Raw genomic sequence first — 10,988 nt, 5'->3', positions numbered from 1 at the left:
CTCCATGCTCTGGACACTACGCTGACAGACACAGCAAACCTTCTTGCCACAGGTCGCATTGATGTGCCATCCTGGATGAGCTGCACTACCTGAGCCACTTGTGTGGGTTGTAGACTCCGTCTCATGCTACCACTAGAGTGAAAGCACCGCCAGCATTCAAAAGTGACCAAAACATCAGCCAGGAAGCATTGGAACTGAGAAGTGGTCTGTGGTCACCACCTGCAGAACCACTCCTTTATTGGGGGTGTCTTGCTAATTGCCTATAATTTCCACCTGTTGTCTATTCCATTTGCACAACAGCATGTGAAATTTATTGACTTGGAGTTACATTGTGTTGTTTAAGTGTTCCCTTAATTTTTTTGAGCAGTGTATATATATATATATTTGCTTTCATTTAGCAGATGCTCTTATCCAGAGTGACTTACAGGAGCAATTAGGGTTAAGTGCCTTGCTCAAGGGCATATCAACAGATATATCACCTCGTAGGCTCGGGGATTCGCACCAGCGACCTTCCAGTTAGTGGCCCAACGCTCTTAACTGCAAGGCCATCATGCAAAGATGAAAAACACATTCTTTAAAATAACTACTTTAATCAAGTTATAAGCGTGCAGCACATAAAAGCTATTCAATTAAATAGTTGTCACAATTTTGTCATCCAATAACATCCATATCAGTGAGAGGGGGGTCTGGTTTGTGTATCATCTTTCTGCTGTCTGAAATGGCACAGGAATACTGTCCACACCAGCGTGATGCCACCCACAAACACTGTACGAGCAACTGGGGGAACCAGGGAGAAATTCAATGCCTGAGAGATGGGGAGAGAGAGAGAGAGAGAGAGAGAGAGAGAGAGAGAGAGAGGGGGAGAGAGAGACAGAGAGAGATGGAGAGAGAGAGAGAGAATCAGTGTGTGTGTGTGTGTGTGTATGCATATAATGTGTTATTGTTTCTACCTGCATTGTTGACCAGTAGACCACTCCAGTCTGTCATACCCAACAAAAGAGAGGGAGACAGAGTTTATTTTTATTTTTACAGGGACAGTGCACATTAATCAACATTTCAGTAAAAGTGCCGGTTTTAGCCAGCCAGCCGGCTAATTTTCAACCGCAGGTTATTAAAAACAATTACAATATAGACAATAGCAACATAGAACAAGCAAGACATAGCAACATAGGACAAGCAAGACATAGCATACAGACAGAGCAACATAAAACAAAAAGCAGCAAGACAAAATTCATAAAAGCAACAAAGTGTTTCCAACACCTCACAAGCTACAGACAACAGACAACATGGAGAGCGGCAACACACAGCTAGGGACCATGTTCACAAATCTGATTGACCTTTAGCCATGTCTTCAAGCATTTTGTGAAAGTGTGATATGTGGTGTAGTTATGTGTGTCTGATGGCAGTGTATTCCAGACATGGGAAGCTCTCACAGAGAATGCAGATTTACTAAAGGTGCTTTTCCTTAGGGGAACTATACAGTCACCTCTCATGGCAGACCTTGTGGATCTGCTGCCATATGTCTGGGTTTTCTGTTTAACAAAAATATTGAGTGGAGGGGGAGCCAGGCCATTGAGGATCTTGAATACAAGACATGCGTCGGTGTATTGCACAAGATTTTCCCAACTCAAGAGCTCATGCTTTCTAAGGATGTGACAATGATGATGGCTATTGGGCTTCCTATCAAGCACTTTGAGAGCCTGTTTGTAGACAGACTGAATAGGTTTTAATGTTGTACAGCAAGCTTGGGCCCAACTAGTCAAGCAGTATGTTAAGTGGGGGAGTATCATAGATTTGAAGTACAGTTTTGCTACCTCTGTAGTCAAACAATTTCGTATAAATCGGAAATTAGCTAGGTTGAATTTGGTTATTTGAATGACCTTTTTCACATGCTTTTTAAAAGAGAGGTTGGAATCAAGTATGATGCCAAGGTACTTAAAATCGGATACCACCTGGAGCTTCTCCCCTGACACATAGACATCTGGCTCAGTAGCATCTGTTGCCCTCTTTGTGAAGAACATGCAAACAGTTTTTTTCACATTGAGATGCAAACACGAGTCACTGAGCCACTTTGTAACCTGGACCATTACAGTAGTGAGTTCTTGTGCAGCTTGTTGTTTGCTCTTTGCATGCACATATATCACTGTATCATCTGCATACATTTGAACTTCAGACCCAGTACAGACAGAAGGCAGATCATTAATGTACAGGCTGAACAGGAGGGGCCCCAGTATTGACCCTTGGGGCACGCCCACATCATAGCTACGAGTGGGCGACAGCTCATTGCTCACTCTGACACACTGAGTTCTGCCTTCAAGGTATGATTTCATCCATCTCAAGGCATCAGGGGAAAAGTTGAACTTGGACAATTTTGTGATGAGAATCTCATGGTTAACAGTATCAAAAACCTTCCTTAGGTCCAGAAACACAGCCCCAACAGAGACCATTAATGTGACCTAGACTTTCCTCTCTTCCTTCAGCAACTAATTCATGCTCTGCATCCTTACCTTGTATGAAGTCCAGAATTTCTCCCTCCAGTTTTCCAATGGGTCCTCTTTGTTTTCTAATACACTAAGACCTTAAAAAGAGTAACTCATATTATAGAACAATGTTTAAGCCTTACACATTGGAAGTTATATCACACCAACACACACGTGTAGCACTTGGGGATGTGTGAAACTTACTCCTCAGCCACACACACACACACACACACACACACACACACACACACACACACACACACACACACACACACACACACACACACACACACACACACACACACACACACACACACACACACACACACACACACACACACACACACACACACACACACCTATGAAGAAGGCACTGATAGTAGCGGGGGCAGCAACCAGTTGATCCAGCACTACCTTCCCTGACACCTTTTTGGCCCCTCCCCCTGGCAACATCCTCTCCAGACCCTTCAGCCAATGGTAGTTGAAATTGGCATGGAAACAGAACCCAACAAAGGCCACTCGTGCGGTCTGGGACCAGTCAATATCAGCCCATGTTGTGACACTTTTAGTACCAGTGGAAATATTGGTTCCCTCCATGTTAAGCTTGGCCCCCTCTGAGTCATGGATGATGTGTGTTCCCTTGTCTGTGTTTAATCCTCCACTCTGTTTCCCTCCAAGCATGCTTTGCTGTATGAGGTCCGCGGATGCGAACAGGGTTGTGTATCCGACCACATTGCTGATGTAGGGGTGGGCCTTAAACAAGGCCCAGGCTCGACTCATGGTTACTGGTGAATTCAGGGGAGAAACAAAGTGTTAACATTATGGAATAAGAAAGAAAACATTCCTTATGACTAATGAATTATATTACACTTACTTATAGGCTATCAGCATCACAAGCTAGATTCAATGATCAGTTTATTTTGGATAAAAGTGGACTTTTGATTTCGTTACATTATCCCACCCAATCCTCAAATCCAGTGGGCTATGATAGATAAATTAAACAAAATAACCTTGTTGTTTTGCCTTGTCAAATTGAGCTCTGACTCCTTGCTTTAGACAAAGAGAGAGACAACTTACCTTACAACTTAGCTGTCTCATCCACCGCTTGGAACACAGCAGTGGCAGAGGCACAAGATTCACAGTGCTTGCTGCTGGAGGACAAGGAAGGGTGGGTCAATGGAATTCTCAGCCAATAAGAGGCAGGTTCTCAGAGGTCAGAGAGGTCTGCTTGGCTGGTCAAAGTTCTGTCAGAGGGAGTGTGATTAGGCTTTACCTAGTAGCCTTCATTTGCAATGAAAGCATGTGAGAAAAGCACAGATGGGGAAAGCAGGAGGGAGAGTGAATGGATACATGGAGGAAAAGAGGTAGAGGGATACAGAATGTAGTGTTCAGAACATGAATTAGACAGATCTGATGAATAGCAAGAGTTGTCATACTGGTACAATACTACCAATCAACCTAAATTTGAATTAATTTTTTATTTTACCTTTATTTAACCAGGCAAGTCAGTTAAGAACAAATTCTTATTTTCAATGACGGCCTAGGAACAGTGGGTTAACTGCCTGTTCAGGGGCAGAACGACAGATTTGTACCTTGTCAGCTCGGGGGTTTGAACTCGCAACCTCCCGGTTACTAGTCCACCGCTCTAACCACTAGGCTACCCTGCACCACTAGTGCTACTACCACTATGCTTTTAAAGTAGCCTACTGTACTAGCCTATTAAATGCAGGACATTTGACTGATGCACTCAGATCGTGTGTGTTTATAACTGACTTTGGTGGGAGAATGGTATTACGTTTCTCAACACATTCCCATTCATTGCCACAGCCATGTGTATGTGGCTACTTGCTGCAAAACTGCCAATAGTGACAACAAAGATCCACACTCCTACTCTTTACTGCTGGAAAAGGGTTATGGGTGATGTCACTTACCAAAGTAATGGTCCACAGTATAAGTCAGCAAATCTATACCAACATGCCGTTTCCCAAAGTCAGAGTCGACCCTCTGGTCTCACGCATGTGGCTGCACTAAAAATAGATGCCACTCCTGAAACCACACTTCCCTCCTTTGGTTACATGTGGTAAGTTGAATTTACAATGATAAGCACAGTGTATATATTTAAAGGAATAGTTCACCCCAAACTCCCAATTACATGGAATAAGATGGTGGCAATCATTTCCGCTCCCACTTTGGGATGGAGGCCTATAGATTTTCCTATTTGAAATAACACACACACACACACACTACCCGTTATTCAGTTATGCGGTGAGGATAGTCTATTCATTCGCTGTGCTGCCATAGATATGTAAAATAGAGTGCTAGGACAGACCTCTGCAGACCCTCAAGGGCAATGTGCCATTAGCAACCACCTCAGCTCTGAGCTCAGAAAATGTGATAATGAACAGCTTGTTAAGTACCTCAACTGGTGCGTTGTGTCTTTCAGTAGTTAACAAGCTGCCTTTAGTGTTCCTCACAATGGAGATGTGCGCCTACGCTTCTACAAGCAGTTGACTTCTCAGATAATTGCCCTCTTTCTTGTCTCTGTCTCTCATCCCTCACTTCCCCAGCCACTCTTCATTTGTCAGGCTGCTCTGTCTCAGAGCAGGGGCTTGATGTGTGACGTTCAGCATTGAGTCATTGAGACACATACACACACACAATCAGCCACGAAACCCCACCTCTCTCTCCATCTGTACCTCAACCTGTCTTTCTGACACATTATTGGGAGTCAGTCTACAGAGCTAGAAATAGACACAGCAGTGCCAAGGTGAGTTTTCTTTGTATTGTTCTATATTGTAGAATAGTTTTTGTTTAATAAGTGGTTTTGATGGTCCAGCTTGTTGGAGCATGACGCTGGCATCCCTAATGTTATGGGTTTGATTCTTGAATGGACCGTTATTCTGTCTGCTAAATGACCATTATTTCATCATTCCAATTACACCTTGGACAGAATCTTCCCTGAAAAGAGTCGGCTGGACCAATTATTAGAGGGTTTTGGTTATTGTTTTAAACCAATGTAATATCTGAACAATTATGGGATACCCTAATATGTTACAGGAGTGCCCAGCCCACTTGTGTGGGTTTTGTTTCTGTAGGTCAGTTTAAGACTTAGTGAAGTTGTTGTAGTTTCACAATTGTGGCAACAGATTTCATGTCTAATGCAGGTTGACATTTTTGTTGTTGTTGCATTCTGGTGTTCCACTGAAAATGTGAAAGTGAATAATTCTAACTTAGACATTGTAGATAGGCCTTCAAGATTACACTACGAGTTTCCCACCTTTCAATGGTTCTGTTACAAGTCATATCTGCTGCCACTTCTAGTGGTATATGCTCCCATATGGTGGGAAGCTCACAAGAAATGTCTTTGGACTTAAGGAAACTCATATTTGACCTTATCCCCCTCTCCTAATGTTGAAACCTCTGTTACCCCTCCCACCTCATCCTTCTCTCTCACCACATCCCCGATTAACACCCCAGACCTGTTACTCCCCCCTCCCTTCTCCTCCTTCCAGCCATGCGTCCATCCAACTCTGTGACCTTTGAACCCAGGGTGGAGCGAGGTGTTCCCTGGGGTCGCGACCTCTTTACCTTTGTGACATCAGCAGCAGGCCACATGATGCGGACACTCCAGAGACCAAGGAAGAACAGGCCATCCAAACGTCAAGTCAACCACCGGCGCTTCCTACACAACATGATCCAGAGGTGTGTGTGTACCGTATGTGTTTCTGGTGAGAGTGAGTGCCATTATAAGATGCCTTAAACTGAAATGTTATACTGCCCCTTCTCTCAAACAGGAAGTTTGCAGAGATAGAGGCAGCCAATCACCAGCTTGTGTCTGTTCTCTTCTCAACGGAGGTAGCGAATAGCGACACACCTTCCCCATCACGACAGCCAATAACCACTGACCAATCTAACAGCACCTCTAAAGAAGGTATTCTCTCTTTAATTATCCAGGTGACTTGATGCATAAATTAAGCAAACTGGGCTCCTATGATGTTTATACTTATCTTCACCTTTTGTCCTTTCTCCTCCCTCTGAATGAACCCCCATGTTGACTCAGACTCCCCTCCAGCTCCTGTAAGTGCAGAAGCAAACCTTTCCCTTTGTTCACATGAAACTGAAGCCCTTGCAACAGAACAGAAAGACCCTGGAGCCCAATGGAGGAGACTCAACCCCAAACATCTCCAAATGGACCAGTCCAACAGCAACACTCCAAGTAAAGGAACATACCAAATGACTCATAAACAGTGGGGCAGAACAGAAAATCAAACTGACTATAGATCATCCATAACATCAGAGAAAACCATTGTCTTAGAACAAGAGGAGGAACACTTTCACACAGAACCCTTCAGTTGTGATGTCACTTCAGAGGAGAGCCTTTATAGCTGGATAGACAGCATTAGAGAGAAATATGAAACACAACTCAGACACGACTCAAATTCAAATATCACGGCCCCAACTCAAAACCAGAGGGCCCTACCTCTAAACTTGGATACCTCAACTTTCAACCCAACACCCCTCTCCCCCGGACTCTCCCCTCTGTCCCTAGATTCCTGTGATTTTGGGGTCACAACGGTCGCAGACAACTCCGCTTGCTTCCAGTCCCTAAACAATATGGCAGACAGTGACACAGTGGAGAGCCAGAGAATGGACATGTTGAACCTGTGGGACTCAGAGGTTGAACCACAGAATGATGGGGACCCGCCGGCCCATCTAGAGACCATCTGGGGGTATCCTGGTGATGGGAGGAGCCTAGGTGATAAGGCACACGTTGATGACATCACGTATCTGAACCAATCCGAAAATTTCATAGAGAAGTTGATGCTCCACACCAGCAGCAGTAGGAGTGACGGTAGATCTGAGATGGAGAGGATTGACTGTGATGGAGGGCAGTATAAATACGGATCTGGATACGGATGTTCTATCGATCCAGTAACAGCCATAAGAGACTTCATTAGTGGCCAGGGCAGCTCACAGTGTATGTTGGAGAGTGCTGTGGGAAGACAAGGTACAGATAGGCAGTTCACCTGTTTAAATACTAACCCAAACCAACTGTCCACCTCTGTAGGCTACCCTTGTGACTTCCCAGACCCCAACATCCTTCAGAGGTCTTGTCCCCAACAAGATGGTACCTTCTCATTCGTGAATGATGATATGAATCAGAGTTGTATTCCCTTTGAGGGAGTGGCCAGATCCTTCCCGGCCCCAGTTCACACCCCTCATCCACATCAGGTTCTGACCCCGCCCCTGGAAGATGATTGGCTGTTCACTGATATCATGGGGGCCCATCAGTGTGAGTAGTGGGTCCCGCTACTGCCCAAATTGGCTGCAGTGCCACTAACAAGGGGGAATGATACTTCACCTTATAAATGATCTATTGTGGTTTGACTGTATTACTGTATTCACTTCTTTATGTGTGTCATGTTAACTTATTGATAAATGGTGAAACGTATTAAATAAGTCAGTGTTAGTCTCTCCTTACATTAAATTACAGTAAATGTGTACATGTAACTGAGTGTTCACAAATTGAAACACACAAAATGTCAAAACCAACAACATATATTAAAGTTCACCCCAGTCAGATAAGTTTTATAATTACAGCATCAAACAAAAAATGATAATAAACAACACATTTCCAAAATGTTCCATTTCCACAGAAGCCATAAAAGAAAGAAAATCAACAAAATTATAACACCTTTGAAAAAGCACCGTCTCTACAGAGGCACAGACACTTCAGTTCTCTGATCACATTCCAGGGGTCAGCCTTCAACCTCCTCAAACCAACCTTCCTACTACTTCCCCTGAAGACCAAAACTAGATAGTTTAAAATGTAGTGATCTTAATTTTCACAACTTTAAAGTGACAGTTTGCATCCAAATAACATTTAAAACATCTGCTCAGATCTTTGACAAATCAGTTAGATTTACATATAAAATCTGCATAATCTCCAGAGATGGGACTGACTGTGAACCAATGCCAGCCACTGATACTGCCGGAGTCTGCCCTCTATTGGTGCATATGTAAAGTGCAGCATTTACAGTAACTTACAAAAAAAGTACATTTTGCCAAATAAATCACATGAAGAGGAAGAAAAAAAAGACCAAATACATGTCGTCATTTTTTCTGTAATCAAAATACTAATAGAACTCATTGTTAATTCAAAGATCCCATGTCCTCATTAGGCTGCTAGTTCTGAAGATCTGACTGTTTCTATAGTACTGTCATGAAAAGGATCCAAATGGATCTTGGCTTTGCTCTCCACTGTGTCAAGCTTGACATGAGATAATGATGGGGAACTGTAACTTTGCTCTTTAAACAACCTTTTAGTTGTTCAACCCTGCATGCTTTTCAACGGGAATGTCCTAGTCTTATGTGGAGGGAGATAAATACTCTTCCTACAAGAGCAGACAACCGGGAGACTATGCGGCCAATGCTATAATCAATGGAATGCACCGCCATGCAAATACATAGTGTTTAACTAGACTGAGCAGCGAAACGTCCCTATGTCAAGGTGTCGTGTGTCTGTAAGAACAGTATGTGGACAGGATATTTATTCTCTGTACAGACTTCTGCTGTGTCAGGCAGAGAGGTTCTGGGGCTGAGAGGAGTTCAAATATAAACAATATACACTAACAAAAAGTCTTTGCACTTGTTAAACTTGAATGAATGGTGAATGTTGTTGGAGATTAAAGGGGGCGGGGCATGTATCCTCTAAAACCATATCTTCTAACTGGCTAGAAATCTCCCTGTCTGTCACTTAATGAAAAAACACTTTGGAAGATTCAACCCCTTATGACTTCCGCAAAAACACTATTATGATATAAGCGGAGAGAAGCCTAGAGCGTTACTGTTCTACAATGATCTATACAGAAATTCTGGGTAGAAACAGGGTTTTCTTGGTGCTTCATAGGACAGATCTGAAGACAATGAACTCAACGGAAGTTGCTGGAAAAAGTCCTCCACTTTGGTCTGTTATTCCAGAGGGTAGTTCTATGGATGACAGTGGAAATTCCTCCAACACCCGTCTCAGTCATACTACTCTACTTGAATCTATTCTATTCTACTACGTATACAATAAGTCCCTTTTCTCATCCATACGCCCACCATTTGGTTAAACACAAAAGCTTTGTTCCATAAATATATTACACAATGAATGAATTAAAAAAAACAATATTACAATGTACAATATGTCTGTTTGATAAACACAAAAGATATGGATGCTTATGATATGTTGAGAATGACTAGCAGTCTTAAAACACCAACATTACGTCTTCAACTTTCACATGTTCCTGTTCTCTGTAAGAGATTCCAGTGTCCTGCTCCACAGGTGAGTTCTGATGTAGTGTTGGTTACTGTCTTAAATGTCTGTCATCTCTCTGTCCAATATATTTCCAGTGCATTCCCTACTAACCAAGACCTACAAACTTCCCTAACATCCTGATACACTGTCAAATAGAACAACCAATACCCCATCCAGGAATTATTCAACAACACAAGTCTACATAGATAGACAGATGTTGTTAACCACAATCTACCTAGTAATTGTGATTCTGTTCTTAACCTCTCTCTATTGCCATGGTTGCAGTATGTGTGAGGCCCTGCCTTCCTTTCCATCAGTGCCAGTGACACCATACCAGTATGTCATCTACCAATGATATGTCTGAACAGACTGGAAACAATACAAAAAACAACCAGCGGCAATAAATAATGGAGGATTTTGCTCATATTCAGACTGATATAAATGACATAGATTCAACTGCATGTATTTATAAGAAGCGATATGTTAAATACTTAAAGAAACTATCTACCTACTGTATATCTACCTACTGTATCTATCTACCTACTGTATATATCTACCTACTGTATACCTACCTATGCAATCCATTGGCCTAACTACAGTAACTACCAATCTGTCTCAATCCAAAAAGGTCAATGAATGTCTAGATAACCCATATCAGAGCACAGCACCTGAAGACAGACTGCATGATTTGTTTTGCAATAGTGTTTGATGCAACTGCAACAACATGTTTGGTTGTCATCGCTTCTCATGACAAAAGATAGCAACATTTCATCATCTTATGACAATCATAAGATGGATTGATAAGGTCTACGATGATGTCGGTGTTTATGCCCTAGCCAGTTTCACCAGTATGTGTGATGATGGAGTGAAATATCATCAGTCTTTTTCTATAGAAACTTGACGCTGGCTTCATTCTTCGTTGTGCATACAACAGCAAGGTTGATTTTCATTTTTCATTTCTCTCTCACTTATTAACCCTCTTCCCTGATTGATATTTCCCCCATAAATGACCTAATTCAAACTACAAACAAATTAGTAATATATCCGAAAATACTTCACAGACATTCTGTTTGTTTTCTAAAATAATGTAAAAAATAATAACTTGGCCATAAATTGAAATTCAAGTGAGAGAGAGAAAGATGAACAACTCATGGGAGCTTCTCCCAGGCTTGTTAAGACAGAAGAGCATATCAGCTGTCTTTCACACT

The 10,988-nt window shown here is 42.4% G+C and overlaps 2 protein-coding genes across 4 annotated transcripts; one reads left to right on the top strand and one right to left on the bottom strand.

Moving 5' to 3' along the window:
- Positions 1-614: 614 nt before the first annotated feature.
- On the bottom strand, positions 615-4,501 carry LOC109885953 (mpv17-like protein). 3 transcript variants are annotated; one of them, XM_031837960.1, is made up of 6 exons: positions 4,412-4,501; positions 3,558-3,724; positions 2,840-3,265; positions 2,508-2,578; positions 951-980; positions 615-805 (listed from the first exon to the last, which is right to left on the bottom strand). In XM_031837960.1, exons 3-6 carry the CDS (start codon positions 3,258-3,260, stop codon positions 671-673), a joined length of 657 nt encoding a protein of 218 aa, XP_031693820.1. In that variant the 5' UTR covers positions 3,261-3,265; positions 3,558-3,724; positions 4,412-4,501; the 3' UTR covers positions 615-670. The 3 variants fall into 3 exon arrangements, with proteins under 3 accessions (XP_031693820.1, XP_031693826.1, XP_031693824.1); XM_031837966.1 differs by having other exon boundaries at positions 3,558-3,631; positions 4,412-4,499; XM_031837964.1 differs by having other exon boundaries at positions 3,558-3,628; positions 4,412-4,498.
- Positions 3,657-8,998, top strand: c16h19orf85 (chromosome 16 C19orf85 homolog). Its single transcript, XM_031803404.1, has 4 exons — positions 3,657-3,693; positions 5,993-6,182; positions 6,275-6,411; positions 6,541-8,998. The coding sequence occupies exons 1-4, from the start codon at positions 3,657-3,659 to the stop codon at positions 7,779-7,781; spliced, it is 1,605 nt and encodes a 534-aa protein (XP_031659264.1). The 3' UTR covers positions 7,782-8,998.
- The last annotated feature ends 1,990 nt before the right edge of the window (positions 8,999-10,988 follow it).

The sequence above is a fragment of the Oncorhynchus kisutch genome, linkage group LG2 (genome assembly GCF_002021735.2).
Source record: "Oncorhynchus kisutch isolate 150728-3 linkage group LG2, Okis_V2, whole genome shotgun sequence".
In the NCBI taxonomy this organism is placed as follows: Eukaryota; Metazoa; Chordata; class Actinopteri; order Salmoniformes; family Salmonidae; genus Oncorhynchus; species Oncorhynchus kisutch.
Note: the sequence above shows the minus strand (reverse complement) of the source record. Positions and strands in the feature narration are given on the sequence as shown.

Coding starts and splice junctions, on each gene's coding strand:
- LOC109885953 (XM_031837960.1), bottom strand. CDS start 3,260: ATGAGTCGAGCCTGGGCCTTGTTTAAGGCCCACCCCTACATCAGCAAT. Junction 981..2,507: donor AATTCTGGACTTCATACAAG/GTAAGGATGCAG, acceptor TGGGTATGACAG/ACTGGAGTGGTCTACTGGTC. Junction 806..950: donor TCTACTGGTCAACAATGCAG/GTAGAAACAATA, acceptor CCCATCTCTCAG/GCATTGAATTTCTCCCTGGT.
- c16h19orf85 (XM_031803404.1), top strand. CDS start 3,657: ATGGAATTCTCAGCCAATAAGAGGCAGGTTCTCAGAG. Junction 6,183..6,274: donor CTACACAACATGATCCAGAG/GTGTGTGTGTAC, acceptor TCTCTCAAACAG/GAAGTTTGCAGAGATAGAGG. Junction 6,412..6,540: donor TAACAGCACCTCTAAAGAAG/GTATTCTCTCTT, acceptor ATGTTGACTCAG/ACTCCCCTCCAGCTCCTGTA.